General features: G+C 49.1%; 2 protein-coding genes across 3 annotated transcripts in view; both read right to left on the bottom strand.

Moving 5' to 3' along the window:
- The window catches only part of CPNE9 (copine family member 9), a 63,918-nt gene extending 55,157 nt beyond the window's left edge, over positions 1–8,761 (bottom strand). Inside the window, exon 1 of the mRNA XM_081182784.1 lies at positions 8,164–8,761. Within this exon, the coding sequence (XP_081038910.1) occupies positions 8,164–8,240 (77 nt within the window). The 5' untranslated portion in view covers positions 8,241–8,761. The remainder of the gene's footprint in view (positions 1–8,163) is intronic.
- Positions 8,762–10,685: 1,924 nt separating this feature from the next.
- The window catches only part of MTMR14 (myotubularin related protein 14), a 94,340-nt gene continuing 77,214 nt past the window's right edge, over positions 10,686–27,811 (bottom strand). The window contains exons 18-19 of one of the 2 annotated variants that reach the window (XM_081182311.1): positions 24,494–24,637; positions 10,686–11,221 (exon numbers count right to left, since the gene is read on the bottom strand). In XM_081182311.1, the coding sequence (XP_081038437.1) occupies positions 11,044–11,221; positions 24,494–24,637 (322 nt within the window). In that variant the 3' untranslated portion in view covers positions 10,686–11,043. The remainder of the gene's footprint in view (positions 11,222–24,493; positions 24,638–27,811) is intronic. The other variant, XM_081182312.1, reaches the window with a different exon arrangement.

Below are 27,811 nucleotides of genomic sequence, written 5' to 3'. Positions count from 1 at the left end.
AGAGGCTTGACAACCATATGTCAGGAGTGCTCTGATGGTGTTTCCTGCTTGGCAGGGGGTTGGACTCGATGGCCCTTGGGGTCTCTTCCAACTCTATGATTCTATGATGACAGTACACCTTTCTGCACAGGGCAGGTCCAATACCTAAGGCACAGCAGCCGTCGATAAGCCAAGGTTGTCCTCAGCATAGCTGTCCTGCGCAGCCACAACGTAACAACAAAACTAACTCAGCACAGATGGTTTTACCACCCCAAGTCAAATTCTACTGTATAGGAACACACTGAGACACACCGTTGCTCCATATAGCTGAGTATTGTCTGATGGGAGGTGTTTCTCTGGGGCTTCAGCCAGGGGGCTCTCTCTCTCCGAGTCCTAACTGAGATGCTCTACAGCTGAGCCATGGCCCTAATTGTAGAATTACAGAGTCGTAGAGTTGGAAGGGACCACGAGGGTCATCTAGTCCAACCCCCTGCAATGCAGGAACCTTTGGTCCAACGTGGGACTCGAATCCACAACCCTGAGATTAACAGTCTCATGCTTCTACCGACTGAGCTATACATCATGTCATCTGGTTTTCCAAATCAGCTTTTGTTCGATTCCCCTCATTCCAACCCAGGCAGGACATTTGTCACCCTAACACTTTACGTTCATTAGGACAAAAAACAACAACCCAGTGGCAAAAAACAAAACGAAACAAAAACCAATAGATTTTTGGGAATATGTGATGTTCCATCTCCTTTTTGCTCACAGAGGAAGAAGACGGAAAATGGCAAGTGGCTGAAATTCGGAGGCATTGTTTACTACAGCGGTACCTCGGGTTACAGACGCTTCAAGTTACAGACTCCGCTAACCCAGAAATAGTACCTCGAGTTAAGAACTTTGCTTCAGGATGAGAACAGAAATCGTGCTCCGGCGGTGTGCCAGCATCGGGAGGCCCCATTAGCTAAAGTGGTACCTCAGGTTAAGAACAGTTTCAGGTTAAGAACGGACCTCCAGAACGAATTACGTTCTTAACCCGGGGTACCACTGTACTTGCAGGGATCTTACAACAGCCTTTCCTAATCTGCGATCCTCCAAATGTTGTGAGACTCCAGCGCCCATGAGCCTCAACCTGCATAGCCAATGGTCAGAGATGATGGCTGAGGATGATGTAGCCCAAGAACAGCTGGAGGGCAAGTTAGGGAAGTTTGTCCTAGAAGGACTATGTGGTAGGTTTCTACTTGGCTACTAACAACTGGATAGCTCAGTTGGTTAGAGCATGGTGCTGATAACACCAAGGTCGCAGGTTTGATCCCCATATGGGGCAGCGGCATATTCCTGCAATGCAGGGAGTCGGACTTGATCAGTGTTTCCCAAACTTAGGTCTCCAGCTGTTTTTGGACTACAACTCCCAGCATCCCTAGCTAGCAGGACCAGTGGTCAGGGATGATGGGAACTGTATTCCAAAAAGAGTTGGAGACCCAAGTTTGGGAAACACTGGACTAGATGATCCTCAGGGTCTCTTCCAAGTCTACAATTCTATGTGCCCTACTTTACAGGGGCCAGCTCTCGATTTGAAAGAGTCCTCTGTTTCAAGAGCTATCCAGAGCTATTAGAAGCAAAAAAAACCACCCTTGTTTTAATGAATTGGAAGAGATTCCATCAAGCACATGGATTGATAATATGGATAGATTAGCTACATATGAACGAATGGCATGTTGACGCAAAATAAGAATGGATAAATATGAAGAAATCTGGAACGAATATTTAAGCGATAAGTGTTGGGAAGTAGAGGGAGGAGAGAGAGGTGGGAAAATATTGTTAAAAAAGGTGTAGTCATAGGTATATCAGTGTATCCAAATCTGAATTGTCAAATTGTGTTATTAGTGTTATTATGGTTTTTGTTGTATGTGTGTCTTTTGCGGTTGATGTTTGTATCGAAAAATTGATTAAATACATTTTTTTAAAAAGAGCTATCCAGTCCAGATATCTATCTATCTATCTATCTATCTATCTATCTATCTATCTATCTATCTATCTATCATCTTTCTTTCTTTCTAAGAGAACGATCCCTTGAAAGGGGAGCAAGGGCTTGGGGATTTGAAGCTGACCATTTGCAGCAGCACCCGGCAGCAGACAAGTCGCCCTGCCGGCTTCTGCGAGACGTATCGTACTCCCAATTTGAGTTATAGTTATTATTTCTGAATTTGCACCTGCGGGTAAAGTTACCAGCCGCATCTTATGCAGGTCCGTGTCCAATCCTGCCCTCTTCTTTTTGGTGACGTTTAAGCGGCTGCCTCCGTCTACCTCTGTGTCAGTTCTGCAAAGGAAAGACCCCCCAGGGAAGGAGTCTGTCCTAAATGGCTGCAATTAATAGTGTGTCTAACTCAATAGTTTAATAACCTACAAGTGGGCAGGAGGAGAGAACTGCAACATAAAACCGAAGTATAAATTTTTAATTTTAATTTTAATTTTGAACAAACCTTTTATTGCCTCCTTGGCATCGTAACGGGCTGGCTTCCCCTTCTTTTAACACAGTTCTCTGTATCCTGTGTATGCTCCTCTGATGCCCAGTTGCAATTTCTGCTTTGGTTGAAATGGAGGGACCATAGCTCTCAGTAGCAGAGCACATGTGTTTTACATAACACGTCTGCTTTGCACTCTGAATTTTTAAAGTTCGCTTAGTGTATGTTGTTTTCAGCTTACTTTCATTGTACAATTGCTTGGGAACTGCTTTGAATTTTTGTATTTTTTTGCTGTTCTTGTCATTTTAAAAAAAATTCATTCGAACACTATATGCAATCCATTGGATGCCTACCAAAAAAATGTGATCAATAAAATAAATAAATTCAAGGGTTCCATGCAGAAGGTCCCAGGCAGTAGCGCTGTGATACATTTTGAGGGGTAGGGACTCATATTAACTGCCAAACCCACAAGAAATATCCGACAATGCAGGTAAGCTGCACAACAAACAACAACAGTACATGACTCAGGAATGGCACCAAAGAAAAGGAAACAAGTTTCCATCTTCTTCTGGATTACTTTTCTCAAACCAACCTACCTACCAACTTGAAAGCCTTGTTATCACCTCATGCACTTTCCAGGGCAGGAGGCCATCAATTACCCAGGTGCCCCAGCACAGGAGGCAATTGCTCCTGCCCTGAAAAAATTCCCAGAGCCCCACTGTCTTGCAACCCCCCCCCTCGCCCCACTGGTCTTCCCAGCTTCAGTCCCTGGCATCCTTAGTTAGCGTGGTGTAGTGCTTTAGAGTGTTGCACATGGGCCTGGAAGACCTGGGTTCAAATCCTCACTCATCCATGAAGCTCACTGGGTGACTTTGGGTCAGGAAGACTTTCTCAGCCTGATGATAGTTTAGCCCAGGCATAGGCAAACCCCAGCCCTCCAGATGTTTGGGACTACAGTTCCCATCATTCATAGCTAACAGGACCAGTGGTCAGGGATGATGGGAACTGTAGTCCCAAACATCCGGAGGGCCAGAGTTTGCCTATGCCTGGTTTAGCCAGTCCGATGTATATTCTTTAATCTCGTCCATTTTTCTCATTTTTTGCTCTCTTTCTGGAAAATCTCACAAATCGTTATAGGTACCCCAGTTATCGCTCATATTAATTCCCCCTCCCCTTGTATCAACTTCGATTGGGGATAAAATGGGGAGCGGTAGAACCAGACACACCAGACTGAGCTTCATGGAGGAAAGGCAGGGTCTCAATGTTAAAAATAAATAAATACCAGGCAACAGCAGATAATAGGCAGGACCCGTCTCTTCAGAAGGGTCTGGAAATGTGCTGGCAGGATTTGAACCCGGACCTCACAGGTCCTAGTCTGAAAAGCACAATAGCTCATCTATAAGCTTCAGCTGGGATGGCTCAGTCGGTGGAGCACAAGGCTCTTAATATCAGGGTCCTGGGTTCAAATCCCAAAATATTCCTGCATTACAGGGGGTTGGACTAGATGCCCCTCAGGGTCCCTCCCAACTCTACAGTTCTAAGTCTTCACAAAAGGAAACAAAAAAACCCACAGAAGCCAGATTAGGGCTGTAGCTCGGTGGAAGAGAATCAGTTTTGCATGCAGGAAAAATGTGCCCAGTTCCATCCCATTCCTCCTTCCTGAAACGATGGAGGAGCTACTGCCTGCCAGTGTAGAAGATACTGAGCTGGGTGGATAATAATAATAATAATAATAATAATAATAATAATAATAATAATAATAATTGTATCCCGCCCATCTGGCTGGGCCTCCCCAGCCACTCTGGGTGGCTTCCAACAAAGATTAAAAATACATTAAAAACTTCCCTGAACAGGGCTGCCTTCAGATGTCTTCTAAATGTCAGGTAGTTGTTTATCTCTTTGACATCTGGTGGGAGGGCGTTCCACAGGGCGGGCGCCACTACCGAGAAGGCCCTCTACCTGGTTCCCTGTAGTTTTACTTCTCACAGCAAGGGAACAGCCAGAAGGCTCTCAGCGCTGGACCTCAGCGTCCAGGCTGAACGATGGGGGTGGAGACGCTCCTTCAGGTATAAACTTTGAATTGTGCTTGGAAACGTACTGGATCACAGGGCAGCTTCCTGCCTTCCTGTGTAGTTTGACCGCTCTGTGAGACCTGGACCAACTGGCATTCTGCCATGGTTTACACCCACCCACAACTCCTACAGTCAGGACCAAATAACCCAATCCTGTGCAGGAAGTCCTAAGGGGAGAGAATTTGGTGAGAGCCACAGACTGAGGTTTCACCTTGGACATGGGGGGGGGTCCATCTACACCCCTGGTGCTTCTGACTACAGCAGAAAAACATATGATAGGTAGGAGGAGGTGGAGATGATGAAGAAGAAGAGTTTGGATTTGATATCCCGCTTTATTACTACCCTAAGGAGTCTCCAAGTGGCAAACATTCTCCTTTCCCTTCCTCTCCCACAACAAACACTCTGTGAGGTGAGTGGGGCTGAGAGACTTCAGAGAAGTGTGACTGGCCCAAGGTCACCCAGCAGCTGCATGTGGAGGAGCAGGGAATTGAACCCGGTTCACCAGATTACGAGTCCACTGCTGTTAACCACTACACCACACTGGCTCTTGTGAGCATACTTTTCCATTAACTGCTTCCCAGGACCAAAGCAAAAAGTCCAGGCTCAGCTGGGTAGAAGGTGGTGCTGATTGTGGAAGAGCACACCTGAAGCTTCATAAATCAATAACTAGGAAGATGCACATTGACCCAAAACTGGTGAAATCTGAAAGGGGCAGTGCGGGGAAGCAGGAAGGTGCATGCAAACTGCCTAGTGTCACAAATGAACCATGAAGGGAAACATATTCTGAGGGCAAAAAAATCAGATTAGTCTTGGGGAACTGTGGCCCTACAGGAGTTGTTGAGATTCGACTCGCAGCAAAGCCAACTGGCAGGGAAGGATGAGTGTTGTCGTCCACCAACTTTTGGAGACCACATAATCCCCAGCCCTGGTAGCAAGACTGAGCCATGGGACAGGTGGGGGACCATTTAAAGACATTTTAAGCCCCGTGGACTAGGTCTTTCTGGTTAGGAGCCTGGCTAGATGTGTTGAAAAGCCTGTAAAATCCTGCGTTCTGCGACCACCTGGATGCCAGCAGGGCACGAAGGCGAGAGCCCATATCTGTACTTCGTCTCCAGCCTCTGGGGCTCAGCAGCCTGTTGTTGTTTAGTCGTTTAGTTGTGTCCGACTCTTTGTGACCCATGGACCAGAGCACGCCAGGCACTCCTGTCTTCCACTGCCTTCCGCAGTTTGGTCAAACTCATGCTGGTAGCTTCGAGAAGACTGTCCAACCATCTTGTCCTCTGTCATCCCCTTCTCTTTGTGCCCTCCATCCTTCCCAACATCAGGGTCTTTTCCAGGGAGTCTTCTCTTCTCATGAGGTGGCCAAAGTATTGGAGCCTCAGCTTCAGGATCTGTCCTTCCAGTGAGCACTTAGGGCTGATTTCCTTCAGAATGGAGAGGTTTGATCTTCTTGCAGTCCATGGGACTCTCCAGAGTCTCCTCCAGCACCATAATTCAAAAGCAACTATTCTTCAGCGATCAGCCTTCTTTATGGTCCAGCTCTCACTTCCATACATCACTACTGGGCTCAGCAGCCTACTGCAGCTGAACTTGGAGGCTCCATTCCACCATCGCGGCTAGGATTTCGGAGGAGCTACCCTCCTTGGCACGGCACCCTCGGCTTCATGCCTTGGCCCCCGAGCAGACTTGGCGTCTTTCTCAGCAGCACAGCCCAGCATCTCGCTGCGGAGAGAGACATCCCTTCTGTTCACCGTGGGACATAGATTTCTGCTATTCTCCAAGTGAAGTGGGTGATGCTTATCGCCTGTGGTAACCACTCTCCTCTGCCTGACAGGAGGAAGGCTTATTTTCTCTGTCCATTCAGGTCTATTTTTAAACACAGCCTCCAGGGGCTTGGATTGATTGGCTTACAGGCATTGCCGCGGTGCGCAGGCCTTCTCCCTGCAGCCCAGGTTCCCCTCCACCCTTCTAGCTACCCTCGCACCCATTCTCCCAACACTCTGCCCACAGGAAAGGGAGGGAGGAGGAAGCGTGTTTCCCAGATACCTTATCTGCATACACTCCATAGGTCTAAAATACAGCACTGTATTTATTGCACAGGTTTCAAATTCTGCAACCAGAAGCAAAACTTGCATTCCGATCATCAGAATAAATTGGGCAAGCTTACCCAAAACAAACACCATTAATAAGTAGGGTTGAATCTCTCTGAACATGTTTTTGGACCAAATTTGTGGTTTGGAGTTTCTGTGTTGGGTATCGAAATAAGGGTAAGGGAAACAGAAATTTAAAATGAAGGAAGAAAAGAGAATTAGATATGTAAGAGCAGAGTGCCAGGGGTGAACTATCTTCTTGACCAGTAGAGCTTTAAAGAGGAACAAACTCTTATCTCCAGACCATCAGAAGCCCCACCTAGTATCTCTATACTAGGAGCAACCAGCAACAGCTTTGCACATCTTTCACGAGGACTAGAAACCTGCTTATTTTGCTAAGGGGATGTTAGGATTCTGCCTAAAGTACTGGATTTTGTGTTGCGACCAAATCCAGAGTTTTGCTGTGACGATGAGTTTTGAGGAAACTGTACGTGGTAATATCAAGCTAAGCTTAACCAGAAACAAACTAGCCAGGGGGGAAAAATAAGGTGATTAAGAAGTCCAAAAAGGTGAGTAATTGTCCAGTAATGAACACCCTCCCTTTCCAGGTATTTTGTTAGGGCAAGCAGCTGGACCCAACAGAAACCCCAGGCGTCTTCCAAACCTGTGATTCAAGCACATTGCACTTACACAGTGACACCAGTGCAAAACGGGTGCTACGCACATTTAGATGCCGATTAAACTTATATGGAGATTGGGTCCATTCAAGCACCAACACAAAACACGAACGATATTGCAAAGGAAGGAGCAAGAACATCATGTTTGAAAAGCACTCTCCAAGGGTGATACAAACACACGCCGGCTGCTGACATGCTGAGTGTACCAAATGCATATGGGCCCCTCCACGCTCACTGCAATATGTGAATGGAACAGGACTGCTGACCTGAAAGAGCACATACAGCCGGGGAAAATCTGTGAAGGCTGCAAACAGAGAGAACCACACATGCTGAGCCTAAGCGTCGCATGCACACACGTACATACACACAGGTAAATGACATGCGTAACACTTGACTACAGCATGCACACATATATACACACAAACAAATTCATGTGCCCTCGCTGTGTCCATGGTGGCACGCACAAAACTGTACACACACACACACCTCTCCGAGGCACCAATTCACTGGGCTCCTGAGATGTACAAATTGTATAGCAACATGACTTGCACGCTAGGCTCCTAGTTACCCCCCTCACACACTGTTGGACAATCGTGGTGCACTTTTTTTTGCACAAGCGTGCGCCCACCCCGGGCGCTTCCCGGGCACTGTTTACATCGGGACAAATCCACGCGCATCCTGCAGGGCTCGCGAGCGGGGAGGCGTTTCTCTCTCCGTCAGGTTTCCCTCCCCGAAGTACTGTAAGCCCTGAGACGAGAAGGGATGCACCCGATCCACGCGCGAGGTGTAATAACGGGGCGAGAGGAGCGGATTTTCGGGGGCGCTTCCTCCTTCCTTGCCTCCCTCCCTGCCCGCCTTCCCCGCCGCCCACCCCTCTCACCTGCAGGAGACGGTGAGTTCCACCTTGGTGGCCGGCACCCTGGAGGGTGCGGACTCCAGATCTCCGGGAGACGCCATCCCCGCCGGGCTCCAGTCGCGCTAGGGGCGAAGCGCGGCGCGCTCCATGGGGCGGGCAGCCGGAAGCACCGGAGCGCAGGAGGCTCCTTCGATCGCCGCTCTGGCTCGCTCCGTCTAGCCGCGTCCGCTCCCGCTCCAGGTGGCAGCACGTGTGTATGTTGGGGGGTGGGGTGGGGAGGGACCGCTGTAGGGCAGGGCGGGCTCCCCACTCTCCCGCCCTTCCTGCTACCCGCCTTTGCCCGCCCCCAGGGGGCGCCCTTCGCGCTCAGGCGCCGGCGCCCGTCGGAGAGGCGCGGGGAGCTGTCCGACGTGCTGAAATCCAACCCGACCGCGGCTGGCGCGCAGGGCTGTCCAAGCCGATCCTCGCTTCCTTGTCGGCTTTTCAGCGGGTTGCCCCTCGCACCCTCCCTCGGCGCCCTGTTTCTTACGGCTCCGCCCAGATGGGAGCCAGAGAAGAGATGGGACCGGGACAGATCTCTCTGGATCTCTCTCCCGGCTCTCAGTAAAGCGGGCCAGTTTGAAAGCTCCGCCGCTGTTCCGATGCGTGGGTTGGGCTATTTATAGACCGGGAGAGGAAGGCGGAGGAGCGGCGCGGCGCGACCCCGGGTCCTGCCTTGAAGCGCTCGCCCAGCGCCGCGAGGGGGTGGCGGGGATTGGGGCACCATCAGACATGATCCCCGCAAAAAAAAAAAAGTTAAAATAAAAATACGAGAACGATTGTATAAGGGAAAGTTGAAACTTGTTCGCCTCTGCGACCAAGCTGGAGAGAGGTTGCGCAGCTCCAAGATAATCGGAGTGAGTTGATGTTTTTTTCTAGGCGGAGCGGAGGCGCCTTTTCGCGGAACCGGTCTGGCAGTGGGGTGCAAAACATCGCATTTCCCATTCTGGTTTACTCAGGAGCCAAGTTTCACTGAGTTCAGAGGGGTTAATTTCCAGGGTGTACAAACTGATTGAAATCCGAAGCCTGATACGCCCAAGATCCAGAGTTTGAAGGGCTTGTGGGGTGAATTGGGGGGCGCTACAGTGCTTAAAAGTGTTAATACGTCCCCTAGCTTCGTTATTGCAGGTTTCAAGACGGGAGCCCCAGCCATCCATAGGGAAGGCAACATTATATCTATTTATTTTATCCAGCCTTTTCTGAAGCTTTCATAGATTGCTGGGAGAGGCAGGCAGTCCTACAAGTTGATTTCTAGTTCTTTTGAGCACTTCCACCCTCACCCATAGGACAGAAATGAGCTCAGCCAGTCATGCTTACAAGCAGATTACCGGGGAAAGCAGCGTTGTTTTGGAAGTATTCTCTCTCTCTCCCCCCCCCCCCCAAATAAAAACACACAGTTTGCCATTTTGGCCCATCCAACCCTACCACAAGTTTTGGGAAAACTGTATCTGCAACAGTAAGAGGAGAAAGAGGACTGAGAGATAGAGAACAGGTGCAAGTGCATTGATGAGCCCTGGGCTGATGGTTTGATTCCGCATAAAGAAGATTCCTAAGAAGAGTGGAAGGAAAACATTGGTATGCTTTAGTGGAGAAACACCAAATATCCTGCACCACCCATGCCTACTGGAAGACACCCATGGATCATCCAGTCCAGAGGTGGGCAATTTGCAGAATGCGACCTCCAATGTGACCCACCCAGCAGCCTTTGCGATTTCCCCAGAGTTGTGTCTTAGTTCCTCAATGCTTTTGATGGAGAGGGATGGGTTCCTGGGACTATAATGGCAGCACTTTGTACCCTGGATGGAGAGGTGTGCATGTATGCGCTTGTTGCAGTACAAATCGCCCATCCCTCGTGAGTTGTGTCTTCAGAGCTCCTGCTCCACCCATTTGCTGGCACACAGCACTCAGAAGCAAAGGCAAAGCCTAGTGGGGAGAGGTCCCCAACGTCTAAAGTCGAGTCCATGGCTGCCCTTGCCTGCACTTCTAAAGCAGAGTAAGAGTGAAGAGAGAACTTGCTGACTGACAATCTGATTTCGTTTAAATAAAGGAGCATTGTTGGGAAGTTTGCCTGGGGACTGTCTGCTGAGACACCTCGAAAGCCAGCTAGACTGGGCTGGCATGGAGCTCCTTCAGGTGACAAACAAACCCGTGTCCAGCAAAAATATGAAAAGGTACAGAATTATGCAAACAGGAAGAATGCAGAAGCTCGATTCAGATCGATGGAGGACAAGAACCTTAAGCTCACAGCCCAACGAGGGCTGCGGGAGTTTTGCAGAGTGGGATGTAGATTCAACCTCCCTTAAAGGCTCCTCCCACTTTGGGAACCAGGCCTCTATGTAAACGAAAGGGTGGGGGACCCAGCAGCCTTCCAGATGTGGTTGGACCCTTCCTCCTCAGCTCTAGATTGCCTGGGGTGGCGAGAGCTACAAGCCTCGCCTGTCTAAAGGCTTTGTGCAGAGCTCACAGCCCAACGCAAAGAGAAATCACAAAGACAGAACCAGAAGACGGGGTGTTTGACACATTTTACTGTGGTGATTTGTCAGAGCTAGCCAAATCCTGTATGAGTTGGGGGGGGGAGAGAACCGCTCCCCCAGCTCATCATTCTAGTGGAAACCAGCCCAGCCCAAGGCAGCTGAAAGCTGTGACCAGTCAGTCAGTCAGTCAGTCAGTCAGTGATGGACCCAGAAGGGCTGGCAGTCAGGTAGCGTACAGAGGAGAGCATGGCCTGATGCTCTGGCCCAAGCCAGAAGCTGGCAACTGGGCTCTCATGGCTTATGAGGTTCCTTCACCTTCCGGACTAGAAAGCAACCCAGACAGGGCAGCGTTGCTGTTGTTGGTAGTGGTGGGTGGTGGTGGGAGGGGGTCTCAAAGAACGCTGCTTCCTCTTAGTCCAACGCCACGGGCAAACTGCTCCAGAAGGCCACCGATGGCTCCCGATGGGCTGGGCATCACAGGCTTCAGGCCCACCGTGCTGTTGTAGGCCGCCAGAAACGCCGAGCGCACGTCCTCCAGCCGGGTCTCCCTCTCCGTCAGCGTCACCAGGCTGTAAGGACAAGGAAGGAAACGGCAGTTTTTGGAACTGTTCAAAGGGCTCCCCTTAAAATCCCATTGGCTAGCACCCATCTCTCATGGATGCTTTAGTGGAGATTCCTGAACTGCAGGGCTGGCTGTCCTGTGGGGTCCCTTCCATTTCTACGAATCTATGAAATCTGTATCCTCTGCAGAAGTGTGTCAGTGTCCTATATTGCAGACGGGTGGGGAGAGTAGCTTGCCCAGTCCACAGCAGAAGCCAGATTTGAAACTTGCGAGAACCAGCTAGGATTTGGTCCCAAGGAGTTATTCCTGCGAGGCAGGGAGGAACGCTAAGCAACCTTTTCTACCAGCCCCTCCAGGCCAATCCTTTTCTTTGGCAATACAGGAAGCTGCCTTAAAACAAGAGCTGGACCACTTGTCTGCCTAGCTCAACATCGTCTGCACTCCATAGCAGTGGCTCTCCAGGATTTCAGACGTGGAACCTCTTCCTAGCCCTACCTAGAGACCGCAGGGATTGATCCTGGGACCTTCTGCATGCAAAGCAGATGTCCTACCGCTGAGCTATAGGCCTTCCTCCACGGGGGAAGTTCACAAGTTCTAAACTTCATACTTCACAGCTCGGCCTTTTGGCCACCAGCTCTATTAAGATGCCAGTGAAATGTGCGACTTCATTTCGCACAGCTCCGGGAGTGATTGACACTTCAAAGCCAGCTGGCTTCCCTTTCCTCCGGTGGCACGGAGGGGGAAAGGAAAACAGACGCCCACTGGCTCCGACGCAGCAAGCTTCTGCACCTTTTGGCCGCCTGCATCTCGCCATGCGAGCGAGGAGACTGTGACCGAAGCACGAGTCCCGGAACCCGGTCGGCTGCGGCAGAAAGCTGCTCAGGGCCTTCCAAATCAGAGGCAAACACTCCCCCGGTCCCTGACAGGGCTTCAGAACAGAACAGAAGCAGCGTCTGCTCAAGGCAGCTGCTTCTGGGGCGGCCTGAACTCTGGCACTCCGCGCCGGTTTGGGGAAGGGGCAAAGCTCAGCAGGAGAGCCCCCACTCTGCGTGCAGAAGAATTCAAGTTAAATCCCCAGCATCTCCAGGTAGGACTGGGGGAGAGCCCTGCCTGTAGCCCTGGAGAGGTGCTGCCAGTCCGTGTCAGCAATACTGAGCTGCGCCTGATTGTGTAAGACAGCTTCGTATGCTCAGTTGCCTTTGCACCGAAGAATTTCTGGGCCGCCTTGGCTGGAGAGAGGAGAAGGCAAAAGGAGAGGCAACGAGGGGAAACTAGCCGAGCGGTTATAGTTAGGGCCCAGAATTTTTGTGTTTGTTTGTCTGGGTAGGTGGGGAGAATCACAGCCATGGGAGAGGCTCAGGAAGCCACGAAGGCCAAACTCTTTGGAATGTCAGAACCCACACCTCCATCTCCACCGCCCATAGGGCCAGATCATTATTCCGCCGAAAAGAATTCCTGCTCCTCCCCCCTCTCGGCTTGCTGCACTAGCCCCAATTAGAGCGCCCGCCCCACTTGCCGTCTCCTGCTGCTGCGCTGAGGAGGAACCTCAAAGCCAACATTCGAGCAAAGAAAAAGGCCATGATCTCCACCTTCTCTCCTTGAACTTTCTCTTCTACGCTTCCCTCCCCATCCCTAAAGCCCACTGCAGGGAGGAGAGAGAGAGAGATGGAGAAGGAACTGTGTGCTGCATTCTGCCAGCCGTTCCTCAAAGTGCTTTTGGGATAAAGCCTTCTGGCCAAGAACTTCTGTATTAGTAACGCTCCTCCAGCTCCATTACCCCGACGCTTGCTGGCCTCCTCCTCGTCCACTTCTCCTCCTCCAACTCCCACCTCCTTTCCCCTCCTTCCACAGGGTCCAAGTTGAGAGTGTAATCTCCAGAGATGGAGAGAAAGGGAGCTGGGGGAGAGTAGAAACCAAGAGCTTCTGGCTGTGCCTGCTAGCAGGAAGCTGTTCTCTCCACCCCCCACATCACTGCCACTCCCCACCCTCCCGTTCTGTGAAAAAGAGGTGCAAGAGAGCGATGCATCCTGTAGAGTAGGGCAAGGCGTCCCCCTGTGACCAGCCTCCTCTCCATCTGATCTATGGTACGGTGGGGAGGAAGTCAGGGTGGCGGGGGGGGGGGGAGAGAGAGAAGCAAACAAGACATTCCAGATGAGAGCTGCGCAAAGGGAGATTACTGTTCAAAGGCATCTGTTCAGAGCTGTCTTAAGAAAAACAATCTTTGTCGTCGTGCATACATGCATCTCTCAAACACACACACACACACACACACACACACACTCTTTCTCTCTCTCTCTCACCATTTTCTCTCAAAGAGAATAAGACATCCCTTTAAAAAAGGTCATCCCAAGGGCACGGCACAAACCTGCCCATCAAGCATTCCCTTTCATCTCCCCAGTGTTTTCACCGGCTTAGGAACTGGCACCGTCAATTTGAATGGAAAGCAGGAGAAAGCCACCCACTGCCACCAGCTTCGAGTCCGGAAAGAGCAGCGAGGGGACATGGCAGAAAGGCTTGGATTAGAAAGAAAAATAATAATACAAAAAAACACAAGAGCCCAGGGAGAGAGGCAGCCGGTCTATTCAGCCCGCCTGGCTCGTCGAGTGAACGGTTTGGGAGAGTGTGGCAGAAAGGGGAAAGGGCCTTTCCGGCGGCCCCACGACTAGCCCATGGAACTCCATGTCACAGGACTAGTCAAAGAAGGGAATGCATATTTGAAGATGAAACTGCGCAAAAGCAGAGAAATGTTGCTGTTTCACCAGAATAGGGGCGAGAGACTCAGAAACCGCAGCAAGGAAGCACAAGTTTGTTGAGTCTTCCTCCAAATGCTTTTTAAAGGTCCAGGACTAAGCGGGATTGGGAAGTTTGCAAAGAAAACTTCCGCACCAGTCCCAAAGGGGCTGGTGGATCGCAGGATCTGAAGCAGAGAGCTACAGCAAAAGCTTCGATCCTATCTGTATTTCCTCTGGGAGTAAGCCCTGTTGAACATTGGAATTCGACACAGTGCAAAGGAGATTGTTCCACCAGTGCAAACATATCTGCTTGTCTACTGGAATGACCCCTCTGTCTTTCCTTCCCCGACATGCTATCCTGGGAGTCCTCCCGACCCTCCGTATCCAGGGGAAGAGAGGAGAGGAAATTGCACCATTGCACCAGCAGAGGAGTCTTGGGCTTGGCTTCTTCTGCTAATGGAACCAAGCAGCTGAATCTGGCCCCAAGGCTATCTTTCTGGCTAAGAAGCAAGCCCCACTGAATTCCAAGGGACTTATTCCCAGGTTAAGTGGGCGCAGGGCTGTGTACCCTAGATTCTGAAGAAGCATGTGTAGGAATGGGCTGCAGGGGTTTGTCCTTGGCTTCCCTTGAAACATCAGGCTTCCTCCTCTTCACATCCAGGGATGTTCCTGCCCCTCTCCTGCAGTTCCACCTGAAAGGCTCCTGACAGAACCCAAACCCGGGATTAGACGCAGGTTTGGTCTGATCCAGGAAGCCTCGTCAGATTCACCGCCAAATGTGGACCCCCCAAGAATCTCAGAGTAATTATTATTTAAATGGGTGTGGACTACAATGCCCATCATCCTTGGCCTGAAGCTGATGGGAGGTGTAGTCTGCAGGTTCCCCACCCCCTGCTTAGGGTATGGCTCCCACATGGGCTCATGGCCTTCAAGCTATGCACCCCACTCTACCATCTCCCCTTCTCCCCTCCTAATTCAAAACAGCAGAGTCTGCATGTTGCAGCAGGGCTCCCCCAGGCCAGGGAATGTGTGAGAGGCTGGGCAAACTAGAACAACTGCAGGGAGAGAAGGAACCTGCCCTCTTCTTCCCACCACCTTATTATAACCCACCTAATTCCAAGCTCTGAAAACCTACACACGCGGCTCGGTGAGGAAGGAGAGATCCCTGCTTATTTGCCCCACTACAAATAAGCTAGCGGCTCTCCCCCAAGGAACTCCCAAGGCACAAACAGCGCTATCAGGAGATTACACAAGACTTTGGCATAAGCCCTGGCTTTGGCCACATGCTGCTTCCTCGGTGAAATTACCCGTTTAGTGACACTGCAGCTCTCCAGACTGGATGGGGAGGGCAGGGGAGAAAAGTCTGTAGCAGTAGCAGCTCCTTGCTTGGTATTTGGAAACAAGCCCACAGGGCTTGCAGAGAGGGTCAGCTTTTTAGAATCCCCCATTTCCTTGTAGGGGAGACTGGCTTGCAGGAGTTGTAAGCTAGCTTCACTTACTCTTTTTCTTCCTTCTGCTGCAGGAAGTCATTAAGCTCATTCGTAATATCTCCCAGATTTAAGCTAAGGGCTGCCATGAAAATGCATTTCCTGGAACTCAAAGCATCTATTGAAGACGGGTTGCAGGAGGCTTGAAAGAAAACCGTACACATATCTAGCTTTGTGCTCAGTATTTCTTAGTTTCCGGCTTCCTTGATCTGCACCTGGTGCTGTGTAGGTGCATGTACATAGATACCCCTTCTCACCAACAAGGGAGCCAGTGTGGCATAGTGGGTAGTGTGTCAGACTAGGACCTGGGAGACCAGGGTTCAAATCCCCACTCTGCCATGATGCTCAGTGGGTAGCCTTGGAGGCCAGTCGCTGCCTCTCAGCCTAATCTACCTCACAGGGTTGTTGTGGGGGATTAGATGAGGAGGGGGAGAACCATGTGTGCCACCTCAAGCTCCTTGGAGAGAAAGAGGGATATAAATGCAACAAATAAAGGTAAAGGCAAAGGGACCCCTGACCATTAGGTCCAGTCGTGGCCGACTCTGGGGTTGCGGCGCTCATCTTGCTTTATTGGCTGAGGGAGCCAGTGTGCAGCTTCTGGGTCATGTGGCCAGTATGACTAAGCCGCTTCTGGCAAACCAGAGCAGCGCACAGAAACGCCGTTTACCTTCCCGCTGGAGTGGTACCTATTTATCTACTTGCACTTTGATGTGCTTTTGAACTGCTAGGTTGGCAGGAACAGGGACCGAGCAACGAGAGCTCACCCCATTGCGGGGATTCGAACCTCCAACCTTCTGATCGGAAGTCCTAGGCTCAGTGGTTTAACCCACAGCGCCACCTGCGTCCCTTAATGCAACAAATAAATAACATCAAAAATAAAAACACACACTGCATTTGTCTGTGGCCACCATGAGCAGAACGCACTTGCATGATTCTTCCCATCCACCCCAATTCTAGGAGAAGTCAAAAGGCTGCAGTGTGTCTGAAGCCGTAGAGCAGAGGTGACTAACCTACAGGCTCCAGGTAGTGTTGAACTCCATCTCCCATCAGCCCCAGCCTGCATGGCCAACGGGCAGGGATGATGGGAGCTGTAGTTCAGCCACATCTGGTGAGCCACAGGTTAGCCACGCCTGCTTATAGGAGAATCTCTCTCCCCCGACTCCTTATAAAGGCAGGATTCTCAATGGACAAAACCACACCGACCTCATTACAGACTGGCCTACATAATTCCAATTACGGGTCAGCCGGAGAAAGAGGCCTGGATTAAGCGCGTAGGAAAGCTGTCTCCCCGCCGCCCCCATGCGACTTCCTCCAGAGATACAGCTCCGGCTCCTTTAAAAATTCCTTGCCACTCGGAACGCAGCAGCTGTGCTTCCTTCGTTGCAAGGCCCAGGCTGTGGCCATTTGCCCAGCGGTAGGAGAATTCAGATCCTGGCAGCCTGAAAAGCTACCAAAGACATGGAAGTAGGGGGAGGCTGGGAAGGGGGGGGGAAAGGAGGGACAGAAGCATGCTGCCACTGTGCAGACATGGCAGCGGTAGGAGAGGAAGAACACCAGGATATGGCTCAGGGTGAGGATTCCATGTCCTCTGAAGGAATTCGCTCACACCAGAGGCATCTGTTATCTTCAAAACAACACACACACACACACACACACACACACACACACACACACCCTACACAATCTGGGAGCACATGCATGCTCCCGTTCCTGGGTCTGCAGGAGACAAGAGTAACCCCATGTCTGCCAATTCTTCTCTGCAAACGTGCCCCACTATGGGCAGTTTCTCCACCAAGCTGGTTTGGGCATCTAACTAGAAGCCAAGGCATGGCCTATGGGGCGTTTTGCAGGGGAGAACTGGGCAGGCAGATCAGGGTTAACCATCACTCGCTGATTTTGCACCCCTGCAAGTCTCACCCATATGCCTGCCTTTTGGGAAGCTCATGAATCAAGATAGGTCATTACTTAAACAAAAACGCTCCAGTCAAGAGTTCCGCGCTGGGAAAAGTTGAATCTTGCCTACCTAACGCAAGTCAAACGTATTTCAAAATACTTAGCATAATTTAGTCCACTGCACATGGAGAAGTGGGTACAAGTTTCTAACAACTGGAGGCCTGTAGCTTATCGACTAGAAATAATTTTTCCCTGTGCCGCTACAAGATGGCATGGTAAATAAAATAAGCATTTGCAATATCTGCTGTTGTAAGTGTCTAAAAGAACAAAAAACAAAGGGGCTTCTGCCACATGCGGTGAACATGCCCTCGCACTAAATACCAGAAGAAAATGAAAGCTTTTAACGGATAAGATATTGGACTCCTTTACTTGCTCATTTAAACTTAAGATCTAATACAAAAAGAACATCGTGAACTGACTAGCTGCATGACAGCACCTGCTGTGATAATCCATTCTAAATACTGGAAATTACCAGATATAAATGAAGGGATAAATTGTAGGACGTCGCAGTAAGGGCTGAACTGATATCTTTTAGAATTTTATTTTTTTTAAAGGCTAAGATTCAAATTTTTGTTTGTGAGCGCTAAGCCTGCACTTATAATGAAAAATTATGAGCATTTATTAATATGTGGTTTTTAAAGCAAAACACTGGAAGTATCCTGTATGGTTTCTGTTAAGTCTCAATGTATAGATACCAGGCGCATCCAACTTCCAAGAGACTGTGATCTACTCCCACTATAAATAAACTGATAGTGATCTACCCATTGGATTGACCAGAGTTGTTGAGCTTTTATTTTTCCTTGGGTGATCCATCAGGATCACGCGGTTGACCAGGATCAACCAGGGATACCCAGCAATCGATAGGTAGATCGCAAAACCTGGTGGGATAAGTCCCACGATTGGAATGTAATAATGGAGGGATACAATCTATTTCAGAGAAACAGACCAGACAAGAAAGGAGGAGGAGTGGCGTTATATGTCAGGGATGTGTATACCTGTGAAGAGATCCAAGATTTAGAACCTCAAAGCCAAAGTGAGAGCATTTGGGTCAAAATTAAGGGAGAGAAGAATAACAGAGACCTCATTGTGGGAGTTTACTATAGATCCCCAAGCCAAACGGAGGACATAGATGATGCCTTCCTGGAACAGATGGCCAAGCATGCAAAAGGAAGGGAGATAGTAGTAATGGGGGACTTCAATTACCCGGATATTTGTTGGATGTCAAACTCAGCCAAGAGCATAAGGTCAAACCGATTCCTCACTGGCCTTGCAGACAACTTCATTGTCCAGAAAGTGGGAGAAGCAACAAGAGGAACAGCCATTTTAGATCTGGTCCTAACCAATGTTGATGACCTGGTTAGTGGGGTAGAAGTGGAAGGATCATTAGGCGCGAGTGATCATGCTCTTCTGAAGTTTACTATACAGCGGAAAGGAGCAGCCAAGCATATTAGGACTCAATTTCTTGACTTTAAGAAAGCCGACTTCATAAAACTTAGGGAAGTGCTGGGTGAGATCCCATGGACAGTAATACTAAAAGGAAAGGGAGTTCATGATGGCTGGGAGTTTGTTAAGAGGGAGATAGTAAAAGCACAACTTCAGGCAATACCAATGAGACGGAAACATGGAAGGTGCCTAAAGAAGCCAGGGTGGCTATCTAAAGAACTTTTAACTGAGTTAAGATTAAAAAAGGATGTTTACAAAAAATGGAAAGGGGGGGAAACCACCAAAGAGGAATTCAAACAAATAGCCAGCACATGTAGATACAAAGTCAGAAAAGCTAAAGCACAGAATGACCTCAGGCTTGCTAGAGAGGTTAAAAGCAACAAAAAAGGCTTTTATGGGTATGTCCGTAGCAAAAGGAAGAACAAAGAAACAGTGGGGTCACTCAGAGGAGAAGATGGTGAAATGCAAACAGGGGACACAGAAAGGGCTGAACTCCTCAATGCCTTCTTTGCCTCAGTCTTCTCCGATAAAGAAAACAATGCCCGACCTGAAGAATTTGGAGCAAATGATTCAGCAGAGGAAACACAGCCCAGAATAACTAAGGAGATAGTACAAGAATACTTGGCTAGTTTAGATGTATTCAAGTCTCCAGGGCCAGATGAACTGCATCCAAGAGTATTAAAAGAACTGGCAGATGTGATCTCAGAACCACTGGCAGTCATCTTTGAGAATTCCTGGAGAACAGGCGAAGTCCCGGCAGACTGGAGGAGGGCAAATGTTGTCCCTATTTTCAAAAAGGGGGAAAGAGAGGACCCAAATAATTATCGCCCAGTCAGTCTGACATCAATACCAGGGAAGATTCTGGAGCAGATCATTAAGCAAACAGTCTGTGAGCACCTAGAAAGGAATGCTGTGATCACCAATAGTCAGCATGGATTTCTGAAAAATAAGTCATGTCAGACTAACCTGATCTCGTTTTTTGACAGAATTACAAGCCTGGTAGATGAAGGGAACGCAGTGGATGTAGCCTACCTTGATTTCAGCAAGGCATTCGACAAGGTGCCCCATGAAATTCTTAATAAAAAAATTCCTTCCAGTAGCACCTTAAAGACCAACTAAGTTAGTTCTTGGTATGAGCTTTCGTGTGCATGCACACTTCTTCAGATACACACTGAATCTGAAGAAGTGTGCATGCACACGAAAGCTCATACCAAGAACTAACTTAGTTGGTCTTTAAGGTGCTACTGGAAGGAATTTTTTTATTTTGACTATGGCAGACCAACATGGCTACCTATCTGTAACTGGAACCATGATATTCTTGTAAAGAAGCTGGTAAAATGCGGTCTTGACTATGCTACCACTCAGGGGATTTGTAACTGGCTGACTGACCGAACCCAAAGGGTGCTCATCAATGGTTCCTCTTCATCCTGGAGAAGAGTGACTAGTGGGGTGCCACAGGGTTCTGTCTTGGGCCCGGCCTTATTCAACATCTTTATCAACGACTTGGATGATGGACTCAAGGGCATCCTGATCAAATTTGCAGATGACACCAAACTGGGAGGGGTGGCTAACACCCCAGAGGACAGGATCACACTTCAAAACGACCTTGACAGATTAGAGAGCTAGGCCAAAACAAACAAGATGAACTTTAACAGGGAGAAATGTAAAGTATTGCACTTGGGCAAAAAAAATGAGAGGCACAAATACAAGATGGGTGACACCTGGCTTGAGAGCAGTACATGTGAAAAGGATCTAGGAGTCTTGGTTGACCACAAACTTGACATGAGCCAACAGTGTGACGCGGCAGCTAAAAAAGCCAATGCAATTCTGGGCTGCATCAATAGGAGTTTAGCATCTAGATCAAGGGAAGTAATAGTGCCACTGTATTCTGCTCTGGTCAGTCCTCACCTGGAGTACTGTGTCCAGTTCTGGGCACCACAGTTCAAGAAGGACACTGACAAACTGGAACGTGTCCAGAGGAGGGCAACCAAAATGGTCAAAGGCCTGGAAACGATGCCTTATGAGGAACGGCTAAGGGAGCTGGGCATGTTTAGCCTGGAGAAGAGGAGGTTAAGGGGTGATATGATAGTCATGTTCAAATATATAAAAGGATGTCATATAGAGGAGGGAGAAAGGTTGTTTTCTGCTGCTCCAGAGAAGCGGACACGGAGCAATGGATCCAAACTACAAGAAAGAAGATTCCACCTAAACATTAGGAAGAACTTCCTGACAGTAAGAGCTGTTCGACAGTGGAATTTGCTGCCAAGGAGTGTGGTGGTGTCTCTTTCTTTGGAGGTCTTTAAACAGAGGCTTGACAACCATATGTCAGGAGTGCTCTGATGGTGTTTCCTGCTTGGCAGGGGGTTGGACTCGATGGCCCTTGTGGTCTCTTCCAACTCTATGATTCTATGATTCTAATTGACCAGTTGGAAATGCCTGATATATACCATGGATGTTATTCAATTAAGTTTAGGCCCATTGGGTGGGATTCACCTCACAAGCCCTATCAGTAGAAGATTGCGCAGTGGGGCTTTCTCTCCCTCTCCTCTCCTCTCCTCTCCTCTCCTTTGTGAGCCCCCCAAAGATTGCCTTGGGGGGGTTCAGGAGAACCCCAGAGGAGTGCTTGGGAGGAGGAGGGAAGAATTGTTCCATCTGGCAAGCTCAAATGGTAGTGTGGATGGATCATTTGTCATCACATTGAATCCCACCCATTGAAATTAATGACCACACTGACCAAGGTAAGCCCATTAATTTCAGTAGGCCTACTCGGAGTGAAACTTAGCAGACTAACACCTTGCACCTCCTCCTTGTGCAGATCCCGTCTGCTACTGCACTCCATTTCTGTATTCTTGGGGGGAATACATACAACATGGAACGAACTTAAAAAGTACCACTATTGTCATCCTCCTATGCAACTCATTTATTTGAAGCACTAAAACAAAAAACTGCCCTTCAATTATTCCCACAGCAGTTCATCGAAAGAACACACTTAAAATGTAAATATAAAAGCCAAAACACGCGATTATACCAAGCAGCGCAACAGAGTCAGCAGGATTAAAACAGCACTGAAAAACTCTGGGGAGATAAAAGAGGTTTTGCCCGATGAGAAAAAGGGCAAGAAAGCAAGAAACAAACAGGAAACCTCTGTGGAGTGTTTCACCCCAGGAAATTCGCTTCACCTCGAACAGTGATGGCACCCTTAGGAGGCTCTCCACTGAAGATCTTAATGTATGGGTAGGTACATATAGAGACAGGCAGACCTTCAAGTAACCTGGGTTCTAAGCTGTGAAAGTCACTTTGAAACGTACCTGGAAACAATGTGGAAGCCACAGCAGCCGACACTGACAGGTACAATACGACCACAACATCCAGTTGCAGGGAGTAATCCAACGGCCGCATCCGCTTTCTGCCTTAATTGCAGTTTCAGAACAGTTTTCAAAGGCAGCCCCATGTATAGCACACATTACAGCCATCTACCCTGGGGGTCTGCCGAAAGCAAGCAAGGCTAGGCTTTTTCCTGTCCAGATAGGGTGGGCCACAAGTGGATCGCCAGGCTAGGTCGCTAAAAGGCACACTGTACCACAGAAGCAACTTGTGCCGCAAGGGAGGAAGATCGGGCAAGGCAAACCCTAAGCTGCAAACCTGTTTCTTCAGGTGGAACGCTATTTTAGCCATTTCCTTGGACAGATGGACCGCTTGCCCGCAGCGCCTCCATATTGTCTGGACTGTGCCTGGCTCTTAACCAGTCCTTCCCCATGGGCAGCAGGTTGGGTAGTAAACAGCACAACCCCATGTCTGCCCTGATTGTGCAACACAAGGATACTCAAGAGAACTCAATACTCAAGAGTTCTGCAACCCAGACAGGAAGCCTGGAGAGAGAGAGAGAGAGAGAGAGAGAGAGAGAGAGAGAGAGAGAGAGAGAGAGAGAGAGATGCAATTCTCATAGATCATGGCAACATCATCTCTCTAGTCCCTGCTGGCACTGAATTGAGTACTTGGGTGGATGTAGCCGAGAGGTCAATTCCACCCAGCTTTCAGTGCCAGAAGCCAGATCAGTTCTACTCAACAACAGCCATCTGTTGGAGGTATAATGTCTTTTATCTACAGACCTACACTGTGGCCCTAGCCAACTTATGGACTTAGCTTTTCTGGAAGTAATGAATCCATACTAAACCAACAGGACTACTGCTCATTAAGCTTTCTTCTTCTCGTTTCTGTGCCTCCAGGATAGTTCACCGAGACACCGCTTCAGCCAAAGCCCCATTCCAAATATGTCCCAAACCTTCTACTCTATTGCCAACTGTACAGAAGACCCATCCTTGCTCCAATGCTAGGAGGAGAAGCGTCAATACCCCAGGGAACTATCGTGCCAAGGATGCTGCCGTCAGTGTGGCATTTTAAACTGAGCAACTTCGTGGTGCAAGGTTCTGCCTGAGCCTGGTGAGAAGGGCTAGGGGCAAATGAGAGAGTAGCTATAGAGGGGCAATGCGAGCACAGTCCTCTTATAGCAAGACCACAAAGGATTCAGCTGGCACTGGTCTGAACGTGAAACTAACATAAAGGGTTACAGACCACTGACCAAAGAAGCCACAAGATGCCAGCAAGGAAGAGGACGAGGTCTATCAATGAGTTCTGGTGCAATCAATGAGTTCAGGTCCCAACACACTTTGAGGGACACAGCTAGACATGCGTATTTGTAGGACAACAGCTGCCAAGAATATAGGGCCGGCCCCACAGAATTGCAAAAGCAGTGCATCTCCCCAATCCACATTGCAACCCAGTCAGATGGGCGGGGCACAAATTACAAGATTATTGTTATTAAAATGAAAACTTCTGAAATGAAGAGAAAATGAAGAGGCTGTTGACCACTCTGATCTGTCCTTGGTTCAGTGGATGCAACAGTAGCCCGTTGGCAGGAACTCCTAGGACTGGACTGTTGGAGCAGAAGAAAGAGGGATCAAATGACAGTGCCATGGTCTCCGCCTGGTAAATAAAAGTTGCAAGGTAAAGGAACTCCATGGAAAACAAAAGGCTCGGCTGAGTGGGAAAAAACAACAACGCGCAAAAGTTGTCTTGAAAACCTCTGCATAAACGAACTGAATCAAAGAAGGCCAAGTTCCACAGCTCCATGTGCTGCACTGCTGAAGAGGACGAGAAAGGGAAAGGACCAGCCCGGCGAGAGAGCACATTGAAATCAAGATTCAGAACTGGTTGTGCTTCCCCGGAGGGGCCCAGCTCACATCTATGGAGCATTTGCCTTTTAGCAACAGGACTGATATCAAGACGAGACATGCATCTGCATGGAAGTACCTGTGATAGCTGCAAAGGGGAAAGTTCGCAGTCATCCCTGTGCGTTGTGAAAGACATATCTGCATCCCATGCGCTCTGGGGGTGTTCGGGTGGGAAGAGTCAGTTTGCACCGCCAGCCACCAGCGTGTTCTCGCTAGCGAGAAGGCCTATAAGGAACTGTCACACTGAGTTAGACCGCTGGACCTAGCTAGCCTGGTACGATCAAATCAGTAATGGTCCTTGTGGGTCTTCTGGGAGAGAGGCCTTGCCCAGGCCGGTGACTATCGTTTCAGGATGCCGGAAGTCCGAACCGGAGGCATTGGGTTATTATGCACAGCGCAGCCCCTCCCAACGCGTCGTTCTCAGCACACTTACAGGGAACTGTTAGGGAGCTCATCCGGGAAGCTGCAAGGGAGGGAGGAGTCTGCTTGCTCCTGTATACTGCCATTCCCCGTTACCATCTGCCAGCTGCCAAAGTCTGTAGAGATGGAGGATCCAGGCAGAGAATGGTCTGCAGATCTGGGGCAGAGAGAGGGAGAGAGAGAGAGAGGAAGAGAAAGAGGAGACGATGCAAGTCAGTGGCTTTGTTCAGCAGAACGTCCCTTTTGCTCAAGCCCTCGTTGGTCTCCTGCCCCTCTGAGTTTACACTGCCATCATCATCATCTCAAGAATGGCATTGAGGGTGTACGGCTGACGGCAGGCCTTTCTAAAGCGAGAAGGAAGAAGATGCTGAGCTTGTTAAGGAGGGCGAAAGCGCTGAATCGCTGTGGCGGGCAAACCAGCGGTTAATGTCATGCAGGAGCTGCAAAAGCCAAGAACCGTCTTGCCAAGAGAGCCCAAAAACCCTGACGCTGTTCCCAAAGGTGCGGTCGTCATGCAGGCCCAATGGAAGTTTGCGGAGGGCATGGAGCGACGCAAGAGGGAAGGGAGGCAGAGCATCCTATTTGCATGCAGAAGGTCCCTGATTCGATTCCCAATGGCATCTCCGGGAGGGGGGGCTGGGAGAGACCCCCACCTGAAACCTTGGAGAGCTGCTGCTGGTCAGTGCAGGAAGTACCAAGAAGGATGGATCGGGGATCTGGCTCAGTACGAAGCAACTTCCTAAGGTTCCTATGAGATTTGTGCTTCCGGGAGGAACTTCTACTTGTCCCCCGGCCCTTCCAGCCAGTGGAGTGCTCAGATCCTGACACGACATCCCCGGTTTTCTTTTCCTGGAAGGTGAGAGGCAGCGTGGGACCACAACAGCCGTGAGTTGGTAGAAAGCAAGAAAGCAGCAGTAGCACTTAATCGAAGAAAGCGGCCCAGAGGGCAGCAGAGCGGAAAGACAGAGAGGAGATTCCCAGCGGATTGCAGAGCAGAAACCGTGCAGCAGTCCCGTTCTCGTCCTCCTTCCAAAGGCAAGCCTTTCAGCCCCTGGCCACGTCCTTCCTCCACGGTCCCAGAATGCTTAGCTGGCGGCTCAGGAGTGACACGCGGCGTTAAGCGTTAAGCAATACGACAAGCTGGCCGGTTTGGAAGAAATGAATCCGATGGGAGCAAGGAAGCATCGGCTGCGAGGCGGCAAGCCCAGCTCACAAGGAAGCCCTTTATTTTTATTTTAAAGAAGCCCTTCAGGCAAACTGCTTTCAGTCGGAGCACCAGCAGCTGCTGGCATTTTGCAGAAGTGTTAGGCCCCCTCTTACCTGAAAAGGTCATTTCAATGTACGGGGAATAATCCAGATTTCCAGTTTGGGGGAGAAAGGCACAATGCTGTAGGGTTAAACAGACTTCCACTTTGGGCGCTGTTCCCTATCACCACCCCTCTCTCTGTCCCCAAAACTCACTGCTTGGAGAACAAGGAAAGGCGAATAAAAAGGGATTTGCTCTCCGGTTTCTTGCAAGAACAGGCTCATCAACCGACTGGGCACAACAGGTCACTGGGCCCTTGGCAAAAGAGGATGCTCTTCCACACAAATTTATTTACACCCTGCCCTTTTTAGCCACAAAGTCTCCAAAGCGTCTTACAATCCGGCATTTTTTAAAGAAAGCAAATCTCAGCTTTTATGACCAACCGTCTAGGCTTGTGCAAGGGTTGTGGGATAATGCCGTCTCTCATGAGTTTAGGAAAGGTGAAGAGCAGCTGTGCTGGGTCATGCCAAAGCATCACCTATGCTAGTACAGTGGTACCTCTGGTTACGTACTTAATTCGTTCTGAAGGTCCGTTCTTAACCTGAAACTGTTCTTAACCTGAAGCACCACTTTAGCTAATGGGGCCTCCCACTGCTGCCGCTGCGCAATTTCTGTTCTCATCCTGAAGCAAAGTTCTTAACCCAAGGTACTATTTCTGGGTTAGCGGAGTCTGTAACCTGAAGCCTCTGCAACCTGAAGCGTACGTAACCCGAGGTACCACTGTATCACTCTTCCCACGGTGGCCAATCAGAAGTAGGACATGAAGACAATTACTCCCTCCTCCTTCTGGTGCCCAGGGACGTACAAAATACTCTGAACGTGGAAGTTCTAGACAGCCACCCTGACTAGACGGTGGCCGTCAATCAACTCCCGTTCCAAACGCCTGTACATGCCAAGCAAAGAGACTCGCTGGCTCCTCTTTCCCTTCTCCCGACAACTTTGGCGGCGAAGCGGATTCCCATCAGAGAAACGCGTCAGAAATAAAGACAAAACGGACTCCTTCATTGCAAACCCCGGCTGTCTTACTGCAGAGGGATCCACAGGTGCACTCATAGCATTCTGAAGCAAAGAGGGGTTTTTTGGGTGGGGGTGGAGAAAAGGATGAATACCCAGACGCCTACTGGCTCTTAGCTGTTTATAGCAAGAGTTCCAAAAAGGAGGGCAGGACTTGAAAAGGGAGGCAGCCGGCAAGTTTCGCTTACAAGGATGCGGAAGCAAGGAGAAGCATCAATGTGGGGGGGATTAGTAGTACAAAGAAAGTGAGAGGGGTGGGGGGAAAGGAAGAGATTTATAGTGGTACCTCGGGTTAAGTACTTAATTCATTCCGGAGGTCTGTTCTTAACCTGAAACTGTTCTTTTTTATATAAGATATTTATTAAGATTTTCAAAGTGTTACAAAATAAAAATAAAAAAGTAAGAAAATACAAAAAATAAAAATAGTTAAAAACAACTCATTCTTTCCATTACTTATTTTTCATTAGCTTATTTCCCGGACCTCCTCACGCCTCCCTTTTTTGTATTCCAGTTCAGTTTGTTGGTTCAGCAAATCCTTACCCTCTTTGTTTATCCTAGTCTTTAATCTTAAGCTATTGTAACATTAAATTTTTACCTCTTAATAATCCATTTTTCATATTCCTTTATAGTATTACAGCTGAAAACCCCTTAATTTCTATCCAACATCATTCTAACATTCATTAATTTTACAATATTTCTGTAAATAGTCTTTAAATTTCTTCCAATCTTCTTCCACCGACTCTTCTCCCTGGTCTCGGATTCTGCCAGTCATTTCCGCCAGTTCCATGTAGTCCATCACCTTCATCTGCCATTCTTCCAGGGTGGGTAGATCTTGTGTCTTCCAATACTTTGCAATGAGTATTCTTGCTGCTGTTGTGGCATACATTAAAAAAGTTCTGTCCTTCTTTGGCACCGATTGGCCGACTATGCCCAGGAGAAAGGCCTCTGGTTTCTTCAAGAAGGTATATTTAAATACCTTTTTCAATTCATTATATATCGTCTCCCAGAAAG

Source organism: Podarcis bocagei, assembly GCF_964188305.1.
Source record: "Podarcis bocagei genome assembly, chromosome: 2".
Lineage (NCBI taxonomy): Eukaryota > Metazoa > Chordata > Lepidosauria > Squamata > Lacertidae > Podarcis > Podarcis bocagei.
This window is presented reverse-complemented; position numbering and strand designations above follow the sequence as displayed.